General features: G+C 37.9%; 1 protein-coding gene across 2 annotated transcripts in view; it reads left to right on the plus strand.

Moving 5' to 3' along the window:
• Positions 1-23,634, plus strand: part of grin2aa (glutamate receptor, ionotropic, N-methyl D-aspartate 2A, a) — a 311,778-nt gene that overhangs the window by 199,766 nt on the left and 88,378 nt on the right. For both annotated transcript variants that reach the window (XM_057861597.1, XM_057861596.1), the window contains one exon: positions 19,683-19,797. In XM_057861597.1, coding sequence (XP_057717580.1) covers positions 19,683-19,797 — 115 coding nt within the window. The remainder of the gene's footprint in view (positions 1-19,682; positions 19,798-23,634) is intronic.

The raw sequence follows: 23,634 nt of genomic DNA on the forward strand, positions 1-23,634 counted from the left end.
AAAAATCAGAGTTGTAGAAATAACTGGAAACTCAAGAGAACCACACTCTATCAGAGAAAAATCAGAGGTGTTGAAATAACTGGAAACTCAAGAGAGCCATGACATTATGTTCTTCACAAGTGTATGTAAACGTTTGACCACAACTGTATATCCCAATGTTAATTTTTTCCAATATCGTTCAGGCTTATCCTAAACAAAGCTATTCAAGTTATCTGGTGAAAATTCTTCTAGTTATAATATAACAATATATTGCAAACCCACCAAAAATCACAATGATAGTTTTTTTCCAATATCGTTCAGGTCTATTTTATATTTATTTTACTTTTTAAGGGCTGAAAAGTAACCAAATAATCCAGAAATACAATGGCATTGCCAAAAGATACAATAATATACCAGTATACATTTATACTCTACAATACTCCCGGAAAAAGCGGGCCATCTCCTGAAGCACAAGGCTTGCAAGGGCTTCCAATTTAATAATATTAGTTTCTTGGCTGCAACCATAGGAATCTTGTGAGCCTGCCTCTGGTGGGAAGGGAAAGTCGGAGTCATATCAGTGCAACCAAATTCTGCGAGTTTACAGTCAATTTGAATATACATCTCACATTGCTTGGAATAGTATTTAAATAGAAATAGAAAAAAATGCACTCAATACTGTAAAAGACCAAAATAAATTAGAAATGTTATGCTATAACACATCTATTGCATGTGTGCATTAGATAAGAATTATGAACCCTTAATTTAGATCCATGATTTTCTTGAGTTGAATGAACAAGTTCACCTTCATCCCTAACCTCTTTAAGGTTGTTGGTATTGACCAGCCGTTCATTATAATTAATAAAGTGTTAATAAATTAATAAAAGTAATCTAAATATGTATATATTTGCAGGCCACTGCTTGAGTGCTTAGTTATAATTGATGGACATCATACTTTCAGTCATTAACCTAATATTATGATTAAATTACTTGGATTAGGTTAAAAAAAAAAAAAAAACGTATAAAAATCATATGTTCTCTAAATTCGTGTTGGTGTGGGCATGCTGTCACTGTGGCAGTTTTGTCATTAAACCCCTTGACGCCCAAATTTTAAGAATTAAGATTTAAAAATCCTGTACTTGTGTTAATGATTCCAAGTAGATGCCAAATCATGTTAAGGAAATTAATGACAATACATACATACATACATACATACATACATACATACCTTTAAAAAATAAGTAAATAATAATACACTTAGACATAAAAAACTAATTCTAATAATAAACTGCATTATATTTTATACATGATGCAAATTAGTGATAATAGGCATCCATGGTAAAGAAAAAAATAGCATTAAGGCTGCCTTGATCTGGGATGTGACTATTTCATAACAATAAACATCAAGGGATTATGAATGAATGAAGTTCAGATTCAAGTGTGACATTTTCCAAAAGTATTTCTCCAAGTATTTATTTTACCCAGAGAAATGCCACTCTCCGGTAATTCCCGCTACCAACAATCTTTTAGTCTGCTTATACACGCGGTCGGCGTGCCAGAGGGTCTAGGCTGGATAATCGTAGTACAGTAGCCACAATATGTTCTCTTATATTACTATATAAGAATCTAATTTTATATTTTAATAAACTAACAAAGCACTGGTTGCACAATTCTTGTTCCTTTCATTTAACAAAACATCAGCCATTTAGAAAAATGAAAAAATGTCTAGAAATGTTTATTCATTTGTGTATTTATTTGTATTTTTTTAGTTGGAAGTCGAGTTTGTGTAAGCCTCAAAATGTGTGCATAGTAAACAGCAAATACTTAAACAATGATTCCCTTCATTTTTAATGCATTCTGAGTCCCCCATCCCCTTTTATTTATGTATTTTTTTAAATCATGAATTTTACCGACAAGCTGACTGTGTAAACTGAGTTACTGTGTTATGGAAGGGACATCATCGTCAAGAGAAGCGTAAGAATGGATTTGTAGAATGCTCCAGTAATATTATTTTATAAGCGTGGTAGGATACTTTACTAAAGAAAATATACTTTTTGTACTGTATTGTAATTTTTTTTTTTTTTTTTAACTCTTTCTGTGCCACTGACGATGATATTGATCACTAGTTTATCACTAGTAACATCTATAATCTAATCGAGGGGTGCCCATTAGGTCAATCGCAACTAGTGTGGGTAGCTCGCCGCATCAAAAAAGATGTTTTTTAATGCACATAGTTAATTATATTGTGTGGGCAGCACAACCTCATATGCTGCTCACACAACATAATTAACTATGTACTGTGCATTTAAAAAAAAAAAAAAAAAGAAAGAAAAGAAAAAATAAATGCTCCCTGCTGTTAAGCTAAATTGCGTAAAGTTGTCTCCTTGAAAAGTAGATCATGTAGCAAAAAACAATGAGCATGTTACTATCCGCGAATACAGAAAATAAGGTTGGACCCCAAAACAGAAAACAATAGAGCCGTTCAAAAGGTTTGTTGCATTCAAGCAAAACACGCGATCGTGAAAAAGAGATAACCTAAAGGGTCCGTGACAACAGGTCGATGGAGATCTCTAGAACTAACCCAAGGGTAGACCCTCAAATACCTGCAAAAGATGAGGGCTGCAGACAAACCAAGGCAGGGGTGAAACTGGCTAAATGCGAATAACAAGGTCGAGAGTACAAAAACGTCCGATGGGGACTAGCAGGGCAATATCTCGGCAACCCTTGCTTGAGTTGCCTCCATTTAAATATGCTGCTGATGAAAATTGGATGCACCTGCTTCTAGGGAACACCGCCCACACTCTGTAATTAGAACAATGACCAGAGCATGTGACAGAGCACCCGTGGTCTAATCCATTTAAAGTGGAAGAGTTGGCAGCAAATTTGCTGGCAGCAGTGGCATGGGAAGTGGGGTGCTGAGGGTGCTGCAGCACTCCCTAGCGTGGAGGATAAAAAAAGTGTTTGGGTAGCTTCTTAAAATAAATAAATAAATAAATAAATAAATAAAACATATTGAAACAGTAGACAGTAGTTTTTTTTTTTTTTTAAACCTGTCCTGTTCAGCTGTTTGACACAGAGAATGGAAGTCTAAGTGCCCGGATTCTGAACAGTTTTAATGTTTCACATTGAGAGTCTGACATACATACATGAAACAGTAGACTATTTAACTTTGGGGATTAAATATATAAGATAAAAAGTTCACTACCTGACACCTTGCTTGCTATTGGGTCACGTTGAATTAGGCACAAAAATGAATTAGCGATTTTTTTTTTTTTTTTTTTTGACAAAAACAGCAAAGTTTTCTAAAATTCAATTCGAGGTCTAAAATGAAGATAATTATGATGATAGTTCTATTTACATTTCGTGTCATCAAATAAGTAAGATTAGCTTGCATTGTAGTCATATTATTGTTTGTTCTGCTGTTTTGCTGACGCCCTGCTGTTGTGCAATTTATTTTTTGTGTTGTAAAAAGGGGGTGTTAAACTCAGGCTTATTGGACCTCTTAGTTTACAAATGTGTTAGTGTGTAATTGCACCATCTAGCTGCACTTATTTGCGTTATAATACACGGGCGTTTTTATTCCCAATACAAAAACACCCAACACACACTGTAGGGAAATAGAACACTGTCTTTGTAGTAGCCTAGTAGTAGTATGAAAACTATCCAGCATGTGTGTGTACTGCCATTGTGCACGCCTTGTGTGGAAAAAACGCGCGAACATGATGAATTTGGACTGAATCGGCTATTTTTGGATGGTAAACACTAAAAAAAGATCCTCAGCACCCCCTGCTGTGAGTGACTTCCAGCACCCCTGGCTGCCAGGACTCCCACTTCAAATGGATTGGACCTCCAGCATCGTCCATAGCAAACAATGACTTAAATTAAAAATTAAGATGGTATTCTGTGTAGTGTGTCCGCATTTGTACACATTGTATTAGAAGCAAGAGAAATATCCCCTAACCCCCTAGGAGAATGTGTTGTCATGACAGATTTACAGTGGACTGCTCACCTTGCTGTGGAGAACAATGTGCTTCCTAATACTTTGACACTTTCTCGTCAGTGTGTGTGTGTTAGAGGGGTGGGCTGGGCTGGTCGTTGTGTGTTCTGACAGGTAATTTCAGTCTGTCGACCTGATCTATGATGGACAAGTCTCACAAAACTCTCATGCGCTCACACAGATGAACAGTAAGCTGCGCTGTTCATTATTGTGGCTTATACACTGTTCAATGTGACTGGGATAACTTATGCTATCAGAGTTACATTTGGGGATGCAGTTGCTCAATTTTGCAAAGAGATTGCATTGAGCATTGTTTGAAATACAATTTAAAAAATACCAGAGATATACCCAAAAATTTGGCATCGAAAGCTAAAACTGCAGTTTTGGTTAGAAAGCCGAAAGTTTACCACCAAAAAGTGTGAAGAACGTCAGTCCTCTTGTGATGACATTATCAAAACATGGCGAGCTTACACTACTGGCTCACAGCTAACATGTCCATGGTTTGGATGTATTTTGAGGTATCTAAGAAATATATCATTTATTAAAAGAAGGAAAATAAATTAAACTCGCTTCATCGCTGCTTAACGCTCATTCTGAAGTTGCTTTCCATTAATGTCCCGCATCACATTGAGATTTTCCTGTGGTTTAGTACAAAATGTCGACCACTTCCTCTTTTTTTCACTTTTTTTCCGAGACTTCCACACCCCTCTCTGCCAGTCGCCTTTTCATCAGGCCAGAACTTGGCCCGCTCGCCTGGTTCTCGATCGATTCCACTTGTTGTACAAGAAAACACCGAGTCTTATTCCTAGGAGTAGGAGGGATTGTAATAGCCTTGTAAAGAGCGAATCCGGAATAGCTTTTTGTTGTTGTTGTGAACTACAGTTCCAAACAAAAGTACAAGATGCGCCTGTGCCTGTATCGGGATCTCATTTAGCTTAGCAACTGGAGGTGTTAGACCCACTTGCCATGAGTTGCAATTTCTGATGGGGTGAAAAATCTGACAGAACACCTAGAACGCACCCTCCCATTTTCAGAATCAGCACCTTTCAAACTAAATATCTTGAGCCTCCGGGGATTAATCAGAAGATGACTTTTTTTTTTTTTTAATTAATGAAACAATAATTACAGTATATACATGTGTATTTTTCGGCTTTTCGGTCGAATGTCTCGAATATTAGGTTTTCGGGTTCGGTCAAGAATTTTGCTTTTGGTACATCCCTAAAAAATACCATATTTTATTAACTCTTTCAGGAGAGACCTAATCAAAAGTTGACAATTAAGACCTTTAACACTTTATATTAGGACAAATGAATATTTTTGGTCATTATATAAGACTTAAATATTGGCAATTATTCTTTAATCAATCTTAATCAATTAATCTTTAATCATCTTTAATTTAACCTAGCTAACAACGGGCAGGAGGCAGGGCACATAGTCAAACAACAATTCACACACACACTCCCCTTCGGACAATTTGGAATGTTCAGTTAGCCTACCATGCATGTTTTTTGGGACGTGAGAGGAAACCAGAGTACTAGGAGAAAACCTATGCAGGAAGACCAATGATCTCAGAAATGGTAGGTCGACATACCAACCACTGTGCCACCAAGCCGCATATTAGTGACTACTAATACAATATTTTTTATCATGAATGTAGTTTTACATATGTATATTTCTAATTAGAAATCATATTAATATTAACAAAAACTGAATTAATTAACCCTTTTACTCTCTGATCATTTTTTGTGAAATTTGGGGTTGATTTTTCTATGAGTATGTATAAACTAAAAACACAGTTCAAACATGCCTTGTTGCACATTATTCCTCGATAATGGAAGGATTTTGTCAACAACTTTTTTCCAAAATGTTTACATTTTTGAAAGTGTCGTAACCAGCTTAAGTTGAAGAATTTCAAATGCCAAATATTAAAAATCGCACTCATTGCTTGACTACTGGTAAACTATGAATCTCAGTAAGGTTTTGACAGCTGTCATAAAATTTAACATGTTAGCTTTAATTCGACTTATTGCACATTGAGGTTGAGCAAATGAGCACGGAGTAATTTACTGTACATTCCAAAAATAGAACTTTTTAATAATAAAATATTGTCATTGTCATTGTCAAAATAACATTTTCTATTAATTTCAATAAAATTAAACTACCTGTCACCCTCTTAGCCCTTGGAGCTGTGGCAGAGGGTCAATCTGAAATGAAAGTATATTATATGTTCAATTGTTTTCAAATAGCCATTTTCACACTGCATTTTACAAAACACACATGAGTATCATGTAAAATACAAAATTTGTATTACTATATCATGTAAAATATAATAATCTCATGATATATTAATGAATTGTTAGTTTAATAATGGAGTTTAGCATCTCACAAAAAGAAAAAACACATTTTTGTCACTGTTTACATGGGCAATACTACAAGAATTCTTTGAATCAGCAGTGAGGGTCACTCTGTTCAAGGCAGGTCTGGAGGTCTCAAATCTTATCCATTTTAACTGGATCTTTGATATGTTCATGATAAACGGCTATATTTTTTTCATTTTTTTACCTTCTTTGAAGAGATCAATGCCATTGTTTATCAACTCCTCTTCCTTCCTCTTCGAATCCATGTCCCCTCTTTTTGGAGACTCCTCATCAGACTCGGCATAATTTACTGCTTGTACTTGCCTCCTAAGAACTGGTTGGTCTTTTCCTGGTCTTCCACACCTTATTCTACCCCTGCCTTGTCATTGTTATGCCAGATTTCCAATGTAATTGTGATCAAAATTGGATTATTCCAGCGGAGAGGATATAAAACTTTGTGGATGCAAGATGGCGGCCACTGACACAAACTTCGACTTGATTTTTTCAGTCGCCCCGGGAAAACTCATTTAGGTACGATGCGAAAGTGGTGCCCATCTGGTGTTGAATTAAAGAGCTACTATAGGGTGACCATATTTTGATTTCTAAAAAAGGACACTTGGTTCACTCAAACATGCCTTATCACTATAATATATTTAAAGTGTGCCTCCTCCGTCTGGATAGAAAAATTCCGTTTTATTTAAATAAATAAATAAATAAATAAATAAATAAATAAATAAATAAATAAATAAATAAATAAATAAATGTCACTTTTTCCATCATCGTCATCGTTGGTTTCAATCTGCGGCTCAGGAGTAATGCAAGGTGAGCTCCGCGGAACGCGTGTGGAACCTGACGCTGTTGTGGCCATCACCGTCTGTCTCATCAAGATAGATTTTTTTTAATCCTTCTTTGACGATGGTTTGCTTTTCTTTTCAAAACACTCCTCCAGTGTCGTTTGCCTTTTTTTTCTCGATCATTTGCCACATTTTTCTCACGCTTCTTTACAAGAGCCCTCCAACTTCCGTTTCCCAACTGTTTTTCTTCTTTTCCTTTCTTGGCCCGAGATGAGTTCTTACAAAATGCGCTACTGCCCTCCAGTGGCCAGTTTTATTGCTTTAAAATGAGTTTTGAGCATTGTGCATTGCAGTTTAGGTGCAACAGAACCTAGAGATGCCTCTTGTCAAAAAAAAACGTAAAAGACATATAAATACATTTTGGGACACTGAAAAATACAACGTATTTATACGTTTTTGGGAGCAAATGAGTTAATGAGAATTGACAGTTGACACCATGATAAAGCCAGTCTGTGACTGTGCACGCATGGGCAAATTTGTATCCAAAGCAGAATAAAGGTAATTTGACATAATAACACTTTTAGGTACATGAGCATTTGATTATATACGTAGTGAACACAAGTCTTAACAACTGAGCAGGCTCTTTGGGAACATGTAACAGACTCGACAGTACCGTAGTATTCTATGCAAATCGTTAGTCAAAAAAACTGATATTTTCATGAATTTATAAAACCCCGCCGGACGCCCAGAACAGGATGTAAAAAGTGGGCATGTCGGGGCAAAAGAGGATGTTTGCTCACCCTACGTAAGCTACTATTTGTCTATAAACTGCCCAAAAATTATGTCTTTATGACGAGTACAACAGACGTTATTGCCCACAGATCCCTTTTGACTGGGAGGATTCCCTTCCAGTCAAAATGGATTGGACCTCTAGCTCCATCAATGGCATTCAATGAGTTTAAATGAGTGGGATTAGGGGCTTAAAAAAAAACAAAACAAAACTGAATTTGTGCATTAAACACATTGCACTCATTACTCATCGGTATAAAAACTAATACACAGAATGAATGGTATGCAAGTACGCATGCACACTGAAAACATTAAATGTAGACCACAATTTACTTGTCACAGCGCATTTGCTTATCATGACTATTTAAGGTTAGCTGCCAGCATGAATGCGTCAAGCTGGTCATAACAACGATGACGGGGCGGGAGCCAACTTCAAAATAAAAAAAACATTATGGTGCCCTGTCCAGTGACAATAAATAGTCTTTGATTCCTTTAACGGCATTGAATCCAGACAGACATGCACACAGACAGATTCTTTTGAATTATAGTGTAGAAGATGTGTCCCACATAAAACACTCAGATCACCAGTAGGGCAAAGGGCTAAGCAGGAGGATGTAGCTGATTTATGGAAAACGAAAGTATATTCATGACTATCACGCTGTCCATAGCATAAATTTATAGGAATATAAATCACATTAGAACAGGTTTCTAAACCTTGACTGGCGAATTTCAAGTAAATGAGACTGAAAAAGTAATGGTGTTTGATTGACAGTTATAAAGCTTCTGACAGAAAAGATCCCTCATGTTACGCACGTGTGTTTGAAAATCTCAAAGACAAAGTAAAATAAGATCTGACACTGTTATAGACTTTAGAATGCAATTCCCAACACATGGCACTTTTAATTACTCCCTATTAAAACTGAAATATGTCAGAAATGTGCTCTGGTGTCCTTAAAATAATTTAGGTATTTGCAAATGACGCTGAATCTTAGCTGTGATGACACATTAACATCACGGACAGCAGGAGGTGTGAGACCCTGCTACCCTGTCTTCCTTTTCACCTTGTTTAGTCACTTCCTGTCACACTCAACGCACGCCACCTGCGGGGTCGTTTTTGTCAAATGCTTCTCCTTCAGCAGGTTCCTCTTTGCAATTCTTGCTGATTGGAGGTGTCACTTTATTGTTGCTTGTCAGTGTCATCATTTTACACATTCAATGATATGTGTTATTCTATCAAAAGATAGGGTAGTTATAAGGAAAAAAACAAAATAAATTACTCCTTTTTTGCAGTACATGTATGTACTCCTTTCTGCTGCAGTGCACTCATAATGCCAGTTAACTCTGGCGCAGTGCTGCACTCCCATCCCCAACCCCTTTTACTCCAAAAGTGCAGAAAAGGAGGACACTGTAACGCTGAGGATATTTTTATCCCAACTCAGTTGAGGCTCCTCTCATCATAGTTTCCGTTCTTCTCTTTGCGTCTGTCTCACACCATTTGCCCTATAAAAATATTTAGGGGATGCCCCTTTCTCACTGTTTGCTCACCTCTAACCCCGTTTCCATGTAATGAGCACAGAGGTTAAGTGTTCTGATGGATGCTGAATCATGGTGGGGATAAATGAACAACAAAGGGCAAGGATAATATTTCTAATTGATGAGTTATTTTTTGGCTTTTTCCTCCACTTTGAACCCTGCAGTTTATAGTCCAGCGTGGTTAATGTATGCATTTTTACAGTGCTGCAAATCTTTTCTCATGCAGTGTGAACACCTGCAGTTTTAGTGCAGTGCGGCTTATATATGAACAAATGCCGTTTTCTTGTGGGGAAAAAAAAAACGTATAGTCAGGTGTGCAAAGCCCCTTAAAAGGTGGAAAAGCGCTATATAAGTATAACACCATTTACCATTTACATGGTGCCCTGGGTGACAAGACCAAATAACAAACGTATACAAAACACAACATAGCCTTACATAGCAGTATATAGACTTGCACTACACGAGAATCAGGCTATTATACGACGACTAAGCAACATAGTGTAATGATTCACCCATGAGACTTGTCATTTAACCTTAATCAACCCACACTGACCCAGTGGAAATAGATGATAAAGAAAATTAGAGTCCGAGACAAGGCTGTGTGGTACTGGGCCAATGCCGATACCAATAACACATTTTGCAATTAAAAAAAATATATATACTGTATATGCATTTTATTTCTTTTAATACTAAATTACTGAATACTCCCTTAAACTTGATGCTATTGCTATCATGGTCACTACTAGGGATGGGAATTGATAAGAGTTTTAAGATTCCGATTCCATTATCAATATTAATGATTCGATTCTTTATCAATTCCCTTATCGATTCTGATTTGGACTAATGGACTGTAGGAGGTTCTGGGTTCAATAAGTTTTATGGTTCATTCGCCTCGGGGTGTCGGTTAGAACACAAGGAGCGGCGAGTGGAGTTGTTTTTTAGCGCTTTTAATCCGACTTGGCAACGGGCACAACTATATACAGGCAATGGCACTTGATATGACAATCACTCAATGAGCAGATGAGAGCATGCGTGGAAAGATGTTGATGTATTTGTATGTGTGTAAAAACACCACACTAAAAAATGAGTAAAAATATCAAAATGGCTTACCTCTTCGTCCTCTGTAGTACCATGGCCCCCAACAAAATGTTTACTGCATATGAAATGTGAATGGCTTCACCTTGATGGCGTTAAACTGGTCTTTTGTACGTTCGCGCAAGTTGATCCATTCTTCACATTTTTTCCTCTCGAGTTTTTGGTTTCGGAAAACGTATGAAGAAACCATCCTTCATATGTCGTAATGTCTAGAGTCGTTTCTACAAGTTCCATAGCAGCAGTGTTGGATAGGCATGTTCTTTTTTGAAAGATTACCAGAGAAAACAAACAGAAACAACATGAAATGTATGCGAGGGCGTGTCTATAATGTCCCACTTCCGCGTTACGAATAAATAGCTTTCGTGCAGTATGCTATTAAAAGCAGAAGCATTAAAAGACCCTACATCGCCCTAACATAGCCTCAGGGTGTCCATCTTGGTAGGCGACGTTCCCATTAGAGGTAATCCGTTGACATAAAGTTAAAGTCATAGTTTATTTGTCAACCATTTTTATAAAACTGTTTGATCAATGTCAAAGTAACTGTTATTTACTCAACTGTTGGCCATTGACGGTGATAGAAGTCCAATCCATTTGAAGTGGGAGGCTTTATTCTTTCCCTGACAGGCCTCCCATTGAACATTTACTAGTGGTGAACTCATTTCAATTCACCGAAGAAGGATGATTGGACGCCACATGCTTGGATATGCGTAGCTTGAGGCCATCTTGGGTAGGGCGACCAGCGGTTAAAAACGAAATCGTAAAAAAAAAAAAACATAATGCACAGCAACGGTACATTATTACCGAGTACTCCCTGATACAGATGATGTCATTATCGTGTTGTACAGGTGCAATACTAAATGTAATGGATAAATTGAGCCATTATCCAGGTTTTACTGTTCATCAAGGATGAAAGTGGCTAGAATTTCTTGTCGGAACTCCCTGATATAAAGATCACCACGGAGTCAGAATGATAAATTTTATTATTATTTTATAATTTATTTTTTGAGGGGCGGGGAGGAGGTCATACTTCATAAAACAATCAATAAGAAAATAAAACTGCTTTGAGCAAAGATGTACCTCTATTTAATTTTATAAAATAAAATAAGCCTCTGCAACACTTTTTTTTCTCTTAAAGATCTGATCAATTTTCCTATGCTTTGTTCTTTTTTATTGCATTAATTCAACAAGTTGTTCGTTATGTCTCTGGTTTGTTCTTTTTCCTTTTTTGTTGTTCCCGAAAATACATGTGCATTTTAACCTATCAGAGCTAACTCTCCATGTTGATCACATCACTGTCCAGTCAATTGGACAATTGGGTACAGTGTCAAGTTGAAATACGACTCCTTAGGTAGACATTTATAATATTACCCAAAATAAGGAGAGAAGGCACTCAATTTAGTTGAAAAGCTTGCAAGGAGAAAGAGGAAGCTAATTAGCTTCAACCATCGTTCTAAAAAACACCTCCTTCCACTTTATTTTAATTTAGGACGGCCCTAGTAATATGAGAGATGCCAACCCTAAAGGGATGGGGAGCAAAGCGGGCGACACCTCTATGAATTTGGTTGGCTATGTGTATGAATGTAGGTGGGATTAATACATGTGTGTCAGCCCATTTAAGCAAAGCAAAAACTGTCTTGTTGTTGCCCCTTGCCCTTGGGAAGGCAAGAGTCTTCAAGGCTTCATCAAGAAAAACATTCCCTCTTATAAGCAAAGCATTTCTTCATTGCAGCCAGCAAAGCATTTCTTCATTGCAAGCAGCTACTGATTACAGCAATTATATAAAAAACATCTCAATAACTATCACATCGAATACATTTCATGAAGCAATAGCATTTGGCAAGTAATAAATTGCAACAATATGATTTTTTAAATGTCCAAGACAGTTTAGATCTCAATGTCTGTGGCTTGTCCTTGACGGTGAAACCGGTTAAAATGACAAGGCAGATTCAAACATGTCTATAGCTATCAATCACTAAAATGTCTGTTTACTGCAATCAATCATTGAACATACTATTACAGTATACAGTGGGGCAATTAAGTATTTAGTCAACCACCAATTGTGCAAGTTCTCCTACTTGAAAAGATTACAGAGGCCTGTAATTGTCAACATGGGTAAACCTCAACCATGAGAGACAAAATGTGAAAAAAAAACTGAAAATCACATTATTTGATTTTTACAGACTTTTTTCCAAATTAGAGTGGAAAAGAAGTATTTGGTCACCTACAAACAAGCAAGATTTCTGGCTGTCAAAGAGGTCTAACTTCTTCTAACGAGGTCAAACGAGGCTCCACTCGTTACCTGTTTTAATAGCACTTGTTTTAACTTCATTATCGGTATAAAATACACCTGTCCACAAAGTCAGCCAGTCACACTCCAAACTCCACTATGGCCAAGACCAAAGAGCTTGGAAGGACACCAGAGACAAAATTGTAGACCTGCACCAGGCTGGGAAGACTGAATCTGCAATAGGTAAGACGCTTGGTGTAAAGAAATCAACTGTGGGAGCAATTATTACAAAATGGAAGACATACAAGACCACTGATATTCTCCCTCGATCTGGGGCTCCATGCAAGATCTCACCCCATGGTGTCAAAATGATAACAAGAACGGTGAGCAAAAATCCCAGAACCACACAAGGGGACCTAGTGAATGACCTACAGAGATCTGGGACCACAGTAACAAAGACTACTATCAGTAACACAATGCGACGCCAGGGAATCAAATCCTGCACTGCCAGACATGTCCCCCTGCTGAAGAAAGTACACGTCCAGGCCCGTCTGCGGTTCACTAGGGAGCATTTGGATGATCCAGAAGAGGACTGGTAAAATGTGTTATGGTCAGATGAAACCAAAATAGAGCTTTTTGGTAGAAACACAGGTTCTCGTGTTTGGAGGAGAAAGAATACTCAATTGCATCTGAAGAACACCATACCCACTGTGAAGCATGGGGGTGGAAACATCGTGCTTTGGGGCTGTTTTTCTGCAAAGGGACCAGGACGTCTGATCTGTGTAAAGGAAAGAATGAATGGGGCCATGTAACGAGAGATTTTGAGTGAAAATATCCTTCCATCAGCAAGGGCATTGAAGATGAGATATGGCTGGGCCTTTCAGCATGACAATGATCCCAAACACACAGCCAGGGCAACAAAGGAGTGGCTTTGTAAGAAGCATTTTAAGGTCCTGGAGTGGCCTAGCCAGTCTCCAGATCTCAACCCCATAGAAAATCTGTGGAGGGAGTTGAAAGTCCGTGTTGCCCATTGACAGCCCCAAAACATACTGCTTTAGAGGAGATCTGCATGGAGGAATGGGCCAAAATACCAGCAACAGTGTGTGAAAAGCTTGCGAAGAGTTACAGACAACGTTTGGCCTCCGTTATTGCCAACAAAAGGTACATAACAAAGTATTGGATGAACTTTTGGTATTAACCAAATACTTATTTTCCACCATGATTTGCAAATAAATTCTTTAAAAATCAAACAATGTGATTTTCTGTTTTTTTTTTCCCCACATTCTGTCTCTCATGGTTGAGGTTTACCCATGTTGACAATTACAGGCCTCTCTAATATTTTCAAGTGGGAGAACTTGCACAATTAGTGGTTGACTAAATACTTATTTACCCCACTGTACCAATCAATACTTTATTGTGAGCCTTTATTGGTAAAAGCAAATATTTAATAACCATTTAATAATTTTCTTATCATCCAGGATGATTTACTGCGCTCATGTGCACATTGAAGCATCTCGCCCGTCAGATAAACTGAGACTGAGCCATTGGACAGAACTCTGTGGAACAAAAAGATAATAAATATCAGTGGAAATTGATTACGTTACACGAACAAGTAGTCCCTGGGTTGTTATGTGCCCGACTTACGGGATTTCGACTTTACAAAAACTGGAGTCATTTATTTATTAATTTCTTAATAATGTTGACTTTTGTTTAGTGATGCATGCTTTTGTTTTGGTGCAGGAAGTGTAGAGCAGGTAGTATTTGCGCACACGAAGGAGAGCACACACACACACGATGAAGAGCCATTTGCTTCCATGAAGAAGCCGAGTGTGAGAGGGGAAAGAGCTGCAAGCACATTTGTTGCTTATGAAGAATCCACAGAGGAACACCTTGTGTAATGTTTATTGTGCGTTTTCAATTGTGGTCGAACACTTAGGGCGAGTTAATGTGATTGTTCTGTATGATATGCGGACGCTAACTGATACACGCTAATTGTTTGTGTGGATTATTGTTGCAGTATCAGCAACTAGTTATAAATGCAAATTTGAATTTCAAAGCAAGGCCTTAGCTCCAACATCTTGGCGAGGACATTAGAATGACATACATACATGTTATTATGTTCATTCTCTATTATTATATGTTATGTTATAATACATGTTTTTGGATAGTTATTTTGTGATTTGGCGGATATGTATGGGGTAATTAAAGGGTTAATTTCGATTTACCCGGAAATTTGGGTTACGTCGCCAGGTTACGAACGGAACGCGTTCCTAACCTGGGGACTACCTGTACTTGTAGTTGTTGACACGTTTGTATGTATAGCTGACTTAGTAAATCGCTTTCATCTTGGAGATGAGTGTGTAGCAGTCTGGCAGTTTTTATTTAACATGGGTTTTTACAGTTACTAGTTATTTTCGGGATCTGTATTGTATTGTACTGTATCGTTCTGACCTGAATCTTTTACCGGAACGGCGTACCGGACCGTTCTGGCCCACTTTCAACCCTGCTGTTCATCCTGTTCACATTGTAGTGACTTTGGGCAAGGCAGGATACTCTCTGAACAAATCACTCAGTTCAAATTGACAAATCTTCCTCACTCAGATTCACTCATACTGGCAAAAAGTCTCCAATCAGGCTAGCATGTGTCAGCAAACCAGAGTGCACAACAAAGTGACCACACAAGTACAGGAGACATGCTTCCACTATCATGACACTCAAAGGATAGAGCTGGATTATATTTTCATGTATTTATATTGAACGAACACGAACAAGTATGGCCATTCTGTTAAATTGATCCTGCAATTGTCAAAATGAAGGAATGACGTAAAACGTGAATAAGTGCAAAACATGGGAAAATGAGGAGAAACGCGCACATGTGATTGATGCTAACGCTGCTGATACGTGCAAAATAGGCTGTCTTCTAAAAGAGTGGCCTGCATGTTGATATTGATTTTGGCACCGCTCTTTCTGTTGCTGTCACACATACAGTAATGTGATTCGATGGGAGCCGAGTAAAATCAGAGAGCTTAATCATGCTCACCTGGTTTCATCGTTTTAATTTGATCACAAATTCCCTTCTTATCCCACAAATCTCCTTTTCTAATAACCATTTAAAAGTTTGTTTTGTATGCCTTTGTGGGCATTGGCATGGTGTCCAATTATGTGGCTCTTAAAAACTAAATTAAAACTCTTTAAATGAATCTTTACTAGTAGATGTCCAATCCATCTGAAGTGGGAGTGCCCCTCTCCCTCTTCAAGTTAATAGCAGCCCATGGGTTAAAATACAAGATGTCCTTATGCCAAATCTAGTTGTTGACATTAGTTGGAACACCCCAGTTGTTAGTGGTGAAATCATTTTCGGTAACAATCATAATCCATAAATCACCACAAATTTAACTTAAAAATATATCATTGATAGAAAATGCATTTAACCAAACTGTAAGGTGGTTGATGTTCAATGACATGCATTTCCTGCTCAAAATGAAGCACCTGCCACTTCTGTGACTTTTCACATCAAGTTGCAGGTTCTGTTTCAATAGGCTGGTGGCCAGTGCTTAAACAGCACCATGAGGGCGTAGTAGAGGAGCTGTCTCTTTTTGCCATTGTACATGAGCACTGACAGACAAAGTAAGCGGGCTCGAGTCAGGAAGGACAGCCATGATTAATGTGGAGGCTATGTACATCTAAGAATATCTTCCCATTGCCCTCCATCTTAGCTAATGTAACCTGCCATGTGGGTCACTCATTACAGCCTCCCTTAATGTGTGATGTAGTATCAGACCATTACTCCCGGTACAGTCCCCTTTGTGTAGAAAGTTCAATTCTTTATACTGCATTTTACTACCCGCAAAAACACATTGTAGGAAATAATAACTGATCTTCTGACTTAGATTATTGTCTTTTTGTAGCAACACCTATTGCCACACCACAATATTATCCCTTTTATGCATGAATTATGATTTTTTTTTTTTTTTAACCCATACAGGGTATTGAAACATCAGAATTCACAGCCAGTATTTCCCGTTTAAATGAATTGGACGTCTATTGACATCAATGTGTTGCAATGAGTAAAATAATGTGACCAAAAATTGTCACCTAGTTAAAGGTCTTTAGTCTCAACCTTTGAATAGCTATCCACTGTAGAGACCATTGTCCCTGTAAGAGTTAATTGCCTGGCATGCAAAACAATCCTCAGAATACAGACACAATAGGGATGTAAGTTATTATTATTATTTCTATTATCATTATAATCCTCCATACACAGTCCATACTTGTTTCAGATGTTTGGTTATAGGTTATTGGTTATATTAAATTTAATTGTACAACACTGTCAAAAATAGTCGATAGTCTTAAAATGTGACCTATGCTACACCCACCATAGAAGAAATGTACAGTGCTATGCTGTACATGGAAGACCAGCTTTGACTAGGCTACTGGATGGTACAGTGATACCTCTACATACAAATTTCATTCGTTCCAGGGCCTGGTTTGTAAGTCCAAATGGTAGTATGTCAAGCAATTGCACATAGCAAAACAAATAAATTATGAATGCAAAATGGAATAATAATAATAATACAAATAATAATAATAATGTTATGAATTGGGTTCTAATGTGGCGGCTGTGTTTTGCATGTTGTTTCTGAATTCACCGTGTGACTGATAAGAAGGTGAGAGAGGTGCACACGAGTTTTTTACTTTCTCATTTGATGTTCTGTTGCTGCTTGCGTCGGCTACGGCGGACAGTAGCTGTTAGGGGTGTGTCATCTTAGGCAACCCGCGATTCGTTCGATTACCATTCAGGGTGCTACGATTTGATTATTGGACGATGATCACGGTATTGACAGTGATCACGATTATCACGATTATCGATGCGTCATACATTACTAAATAATAAAATAGCCAAACAAATTTATTTCCATTATTTATTTTAAAAATTCTCATTATTTTTTATTTTTTTATTTTAATTTTTTTTTTACAAGAAAGTGCAAAAACATTAACCATTTTAAGGCAGGACTTATTTCTCAACATGCCTATACAACACACCGCTGACCTTAAGATGCTTTTTTTCACAATAAGGTGCTAAAACATTAGCTGTTTCAAATGCAGTACTTATTTCTATTAACAATACAATAAAATTTACACAGGTGGAATGAATTCCAAATTTTCTGGAAACAAACAAAGTGTCTTTAGAAATAAGACTTCTTTTAACCAATATACGTTGTTTTCACAGATTTCTGTACTATTTCGCATGTTTGTAGTGTTACCGCTGTACTTAATCATGGTTTTACACGTTCTGCATATGGAGTAATTTTTGTACAGCAACAGACAACGCACAAATGGACATGGAAATACACGTTAGCGAATTCGCAAATTACCTTAGTGCTCGGTGCTAACTGTTAATATCTCAAAAACAACAAGAATAAAGGCTAAACAGTACAAGAGGGTTCGTGTACTCACTTCTTATAGACGCACACGGGGCTACACACTCAGGACATTTTTCAATTGGCATGACTTGAAACTACGGCTGGACAACTGAAAGAAAAGGATCAACGAACTATCTCACTTCCCCTCTCGCTCTAAAAAACAACTTGTGCACAGAAGAGGACCCAAAGCGTAACCGCTGGGTCCCTGGCTGTCTCATACACAAATTTATTTTCAAGTCTTCTGAACAGGAGTAAATCTCTGGCTCAGTAACTTTAACTGCATCCATCATAATGTTGTGCGTGCGTCCGTTAAAGGTGTCTGGGCGGCAGACATGTCTTAAATTGTATTCCACTACGAGCGGCTGTCAAAAAGTTATTAAGGAAAATCATCGTTCTTGAATATTTATGAATCGTAATCGAATCGTCCCGTGTCGAATCTCGATGCATCTAATACTCGATTTTTTGGCACACCACTAGTAGCTGTGTTATGTTGCAGAAGTTCTGAAATAAATGATTAAAAACCTGATGGAGCTGGCTCCTTACCGATGTTACATTAACTATAATTGTCACCCTAACTTATAAAGGATCATCGAGATCGTTGACATATTCCAGCCGTATTGTTGAGCCATTTCACAGATGCGCACACGACTCTCATATTTTTCTATCATTTCAAACTTAATTTCAATGATAAGCGTCACCTTTTTTTTTTCTACACCTGCACTAACCTTCTTGGGACCTATGATGATTTATCTCACCAGAAAGTCCACCGGGCTGCCGTCTTGCGGGAAAACAATGAAATTGCGACGCTGTTGTAAACCATCGTATTTCAAGCATATCCTCATATGTTGAGACAAATGACAAGTCAAATTTTACGTCAGGTGTCGAAAGGATCTTATGCCAATGGGGTCGTATGTCAAAGTACTGCTGTATATTTAGTCATAGTTATCAAAATATCATTCATTTCTAAACAAAAGCAATATCCATATTGGAACAATTCTAGCCTGATGCGATTGATACAGTAGTGAGTTCGAGTTCCTCAAGCTGTGGTTTTGTCAAATAGGCGGATTCACCACTTGATTCCCACCATGGAGCAGACACACTTTATTGTCTTATAATATGTTGGCTTGAACCCAAAATAGGTTGACGACATGAATATTTTAACAATATTAATGTGTTTTGAGTAAAACTGTAATGCCAATAAACCCAACATGTGCCATTGTGACATTTACATCATGTCAAAGCCGATACGCTGTTAATTTTGGTAGGCAGCAGAAGGCGTTTGCGTTTCTTAATGTCGAAGCAATGAGCCATTCAAAATAATAATAATTACCCAATCCAACATGCGAAGTCATATTAATGCATATTTTCCTCAGCAAACTCTGTTTGTTGAGAAATTGCAGTATGCTTTTATGTTAAGAATCTGTCATAATCATTGATCTGTTGAACCGTTATGATGCTTAAATAATAATGTTTGTTACTTTCTTGTCTCAGGTACATGATGAATGTGACATGGGAAGGCAGAGACTTGTCTTTCACAGACGATGGATATCAAGAGCATCCAAAGCTGGTGGTCATTGTTCTTAACAAGGAAAGAGAGTGGGAGAAGGTATGACATTTGTGTTCTAGTGTTTGTAAATGAATCACTTTTATATGATTTGATTTTTTTCGGGGGTTATTTTTTGTGATTCTTCAAATAAAGATGTTTTACAATTTATATTTCCGTTCTGTAATTGTTATTTTAAAAGTATCTAAAGAAGATATTTTAGCCATATTTAATCATTGCACACCAGTAATTATTTGTTCTCTGCATGTGTCGGGCGTCATGTTTCACTTTTCATTGTTACTCTTCATCATTACTGTTTGTTTCTTGTATAAGCAGATACCATCAACTATCGCCACCTTCAGAAACTACAAGGAAAAAGGCATCACAGCATCCCTGTTTGATTGACAAGTTATCTCAGAGAATCCCTTTGCAGGAGAAAAGAAACGTAACAAACGCCAAACATCACTATTGCAATGCTACGTCTGTGTTATTTAGTGACCCTTAGCTGAGCAATGAGCTCATTTGCCATCAAGCCCATGGATTTCCTTAACTAGTTAATGGGAGTGAGCTTCCCTAATGAATGGCCACTGTAAATCACTAAGTATTCTCGCCATTGTAATGGAGCTTAAATGGCCGCTATGCATCTTAATACCTCCATCTGACTCCTTGTTGCCTGCATTAAATGCCTCATATTTAATAGCTCACTTGGTCATACTTGCTGAGGCTGGAAGGATACATTTGAGAGTGGTATAGCTAAACAGCACATCTGATCTCGGGGAGAATTTGGATGAGGACAAATTATTGTGTAATGGTTTTGAAATTACTGTATTGCTTCTAATATCCCACTTTTTTCTCCAAAGTAATCATACACTTCTGGCCAAAAGTATTGGCACCCCTGGAACTATGTCAGATAATGCTCAGTTTCTCCCAGAAAATGATTGCAATTACAAATACTTTGGTAATAATATCTTTATTTATTTTGCTTGCATTGAAAAAACACAAAAGAGAATGGAGGAAAAAAAATTAAATCATTGTCATTTTACAAAAAACTCCAAAAATGGGCTAGACAAAAGTATTGGCACCCTTTGAAAAATCATGTGATGCTTCTCTAATTTGTTTAATTAGCAGCACCTTTACCTCTGGCACATATCAGGTGGTGGCAATAACTAAATCACACTTGCAGCCAGTTAAAATGGATTAAAGTTGACTCAACCGCTGTCCTTTGTCCTTGTGTGTACATTGAGCAAGGAGAAAAGAAATAAGACCAAAAAACTGTCTGAGAACATGAGAAGCAATATTGTGAGGAAGCATGGGCAATATCAAGGCTATAAGTCTGTCTCCAAAGACCTGAATGCTCCTGTGTCTACCGTGCGCAGTGTCATCAATAAGGGTAAAGCCAAAACTTACCTGAGAAAGTCAAAAACATTTTGGAAGAATGTTCTCTGGTCAGATGAGACAAAAGTAGAGCTTTTTGGGAAAAGGCATCAACATAGAGTTTACAGGGAAAAAAGTGAGGTCTTCAAAGAAAAGAACATGGTCCCCACAGTCAAATATGGAGGAGGTTCCCTGATGTTTGGGGGCTTCTTTCCTGCCTCTGGCACTGGACTGCTTGACTCTGTGTATTGCATGATGAAGTCTGAAGAGTACCAACAATTTTTGCAGCATAATGTAGGGCCCAGTGTGAGAAAGCTGGGTCTCCCTCAGAGGTCAAGGGTCTTCCAGCAGGACAATGACCCAAAACATACTTCAAAAAGCACGAAAAAATGGTTTGAGAGAAAGCACTGGAGACCTCTGAAGTGGCCAGCAATGAGTCCAGAGCTGAATCCCATAGAACACCTGTGGAGAGATCTGAAAATGGCAGTTTGAAGTCTTCAAATCTCAGAGACCTGGAGCAGTTGGCCAAAGAAGAATTGTCTAAACTTCCAGCAGAGCATTGTAAGAAACTTAATGATGGATACTGGAGGCGGTTTTTCACAGTTTTTTGGTCTAAAAGTTCAAAGTTCAAAAGTTCAAGTATGAAGCTGAGGGTGCCAATACTTTTGTCCGGCTCATTTTTCGAGTTTTGTGTAAAATGTTAATGATTTAATTTTTTTGTCATTCTCTTTTGTGTTTTTTCATTGCAAGCAAAATAAATGAAGATATTACTACCAGAGCATTTATAATTGCAATCATTTTGTGGGAGAAATTGAACATTATCTGACAGAATTGCTGGGGTGCCAATACTTTTTTTCCAGCAGTGTATATGGTTCAACCCTATAATTCACTTATTTCCACTCATTGCCTCCTCCTCCTTTATTCCTTTTACAGTACTCCATGTATATAACGAGTATAAATTCTTCCTGACTCCCTTGCTTCATGCCCTTAGTATTTATATGTTCTGTATTTTTTACCTACATTTTTTCTCCTCCTTTCTGTGTCCCTTCTTCATTCCCGCCTTCTGTTTCTTCTTACCGAGTTGTACTCCACCCATCCTTTTTGTTATTCTTCCTTCTAAGCCTCATGCCTACTCTTCAAACTGTGTTTTCCTTCTTTTCTTTCACTATAGTCACCCATCACTGAGATTCTTCCTCCTTTTTGGCTGAATTTACATTGCAGGTCTAAGTGTCCAATCCCATTTTTTTATTCTAATTATATTTACATTTCTCACTTATCGCATAATAGATACTAAGTAAAACAAATTAATATCACACAAACTGCACATACAGTGGGGCAAATAAGTATTTAGTCAACTACTAATTGTGCAAGTTCTCCCACTTGAAAATATTAGAGAGGCCTGTAATTGTCAACATGGGTAAACCTCAACCATGAGAGACAGAATGTGGAAGAAAAACCCAGAAAATCACATTGTTTGATTTTTAAAGAATTTATTTACAATTCATGGTGGAAAATAAGTATTTGGTCAATACCAAAAGTTCATCTCAATACTTTGTTATATACCCTTTGTTGGCAATAACGGAGGCCAAACATTTTCTGTAACTCTTCACAAGCTTTTCACACACTGTTGCTTGTATTTTGGCCCATTCCTCCATGCAGATCTCCTCTAGAGCAGTGATGTTTTGGGGCTGTCGTTGGGCAACACGGACTTTCAACTCCCTCCACAGATTTTCTATGGAGTTGAGATCTGGAGACTGGCTAGGTCACTCCAGGACCTTGAAATGCTTCTCACGAAGCCACTCCTTTGTTGTCCTGGCTGCGTGTTTGGGCTGAAAGACCCAGCCACATCTCATCTTCAATGCTCCTGCTGATGCAAGGAGATTTTCACTCAAAATCTCTCGATACATGGCCCCATTCATTCTTTCCTTTACACAGATCAGTCATACTGGTCCCTTTGCAGAAAAACAGCCCCAAAGCATGATATTTCCACCCCTTGCTTCACAGTGGGTATGGTGTTCTTCTGATGCAATTGAGTATTCTTTCTCCTCCAAACACGAGAATCTGTGTTTCTACCAAAAAGTTCTATTTTGGTTTCATCTGACCATAACACATTCTCCCAGTCCTCTTCTGGATAATCTAAATGCTCTCTAGCGAATCGCAGACGGGCCTGGATGTGTACTTTTTTCAGCAGGGGGACACGTCTGGCAGTGCAGGAGTTGAGACCCTGGTGGCGCATTGTGTTACTGATAGTAACCTTTATTACTGTGGTCCCAGCTCTCTGTAGGTCATTCACTCGGTCCCCCCGTGTGGTTCTGGGATTTTTGCTCATGGTTCTTGTTATCATTTTGACGCCACGGGGTGAGATCTTGCATGGAGCCCCAGATCGAGGGAGATTGTCAGTGGTCTTGTTTGTCTTCCATTTTCTAATAATTGCTCTCACAGTTGATTTCTTTACACCAAGCGTTTTACCTATTGCAGATTCAGTCTTCCCAGGCTGGTACAGGTCTACAATTTTGTCTCTGTTGT

This window comes from Corythoichthys intestinalis, chromosome 16 (genome assembly GCF_030265065.1).
Source record: "Corythoichthys intestinalis isolate RoL2023-P3 chromosome 16, ASM3026506v1, whole genome shotgun sequence".
Classification (NCBI taxonomy): domain Eukaryota; kingdom Metazoa; phylum Chordata; class Actinopteri; order Syngnathiformes; family Syngnathidae; genus Corythoichthys; species Corythoichthys intestinalis.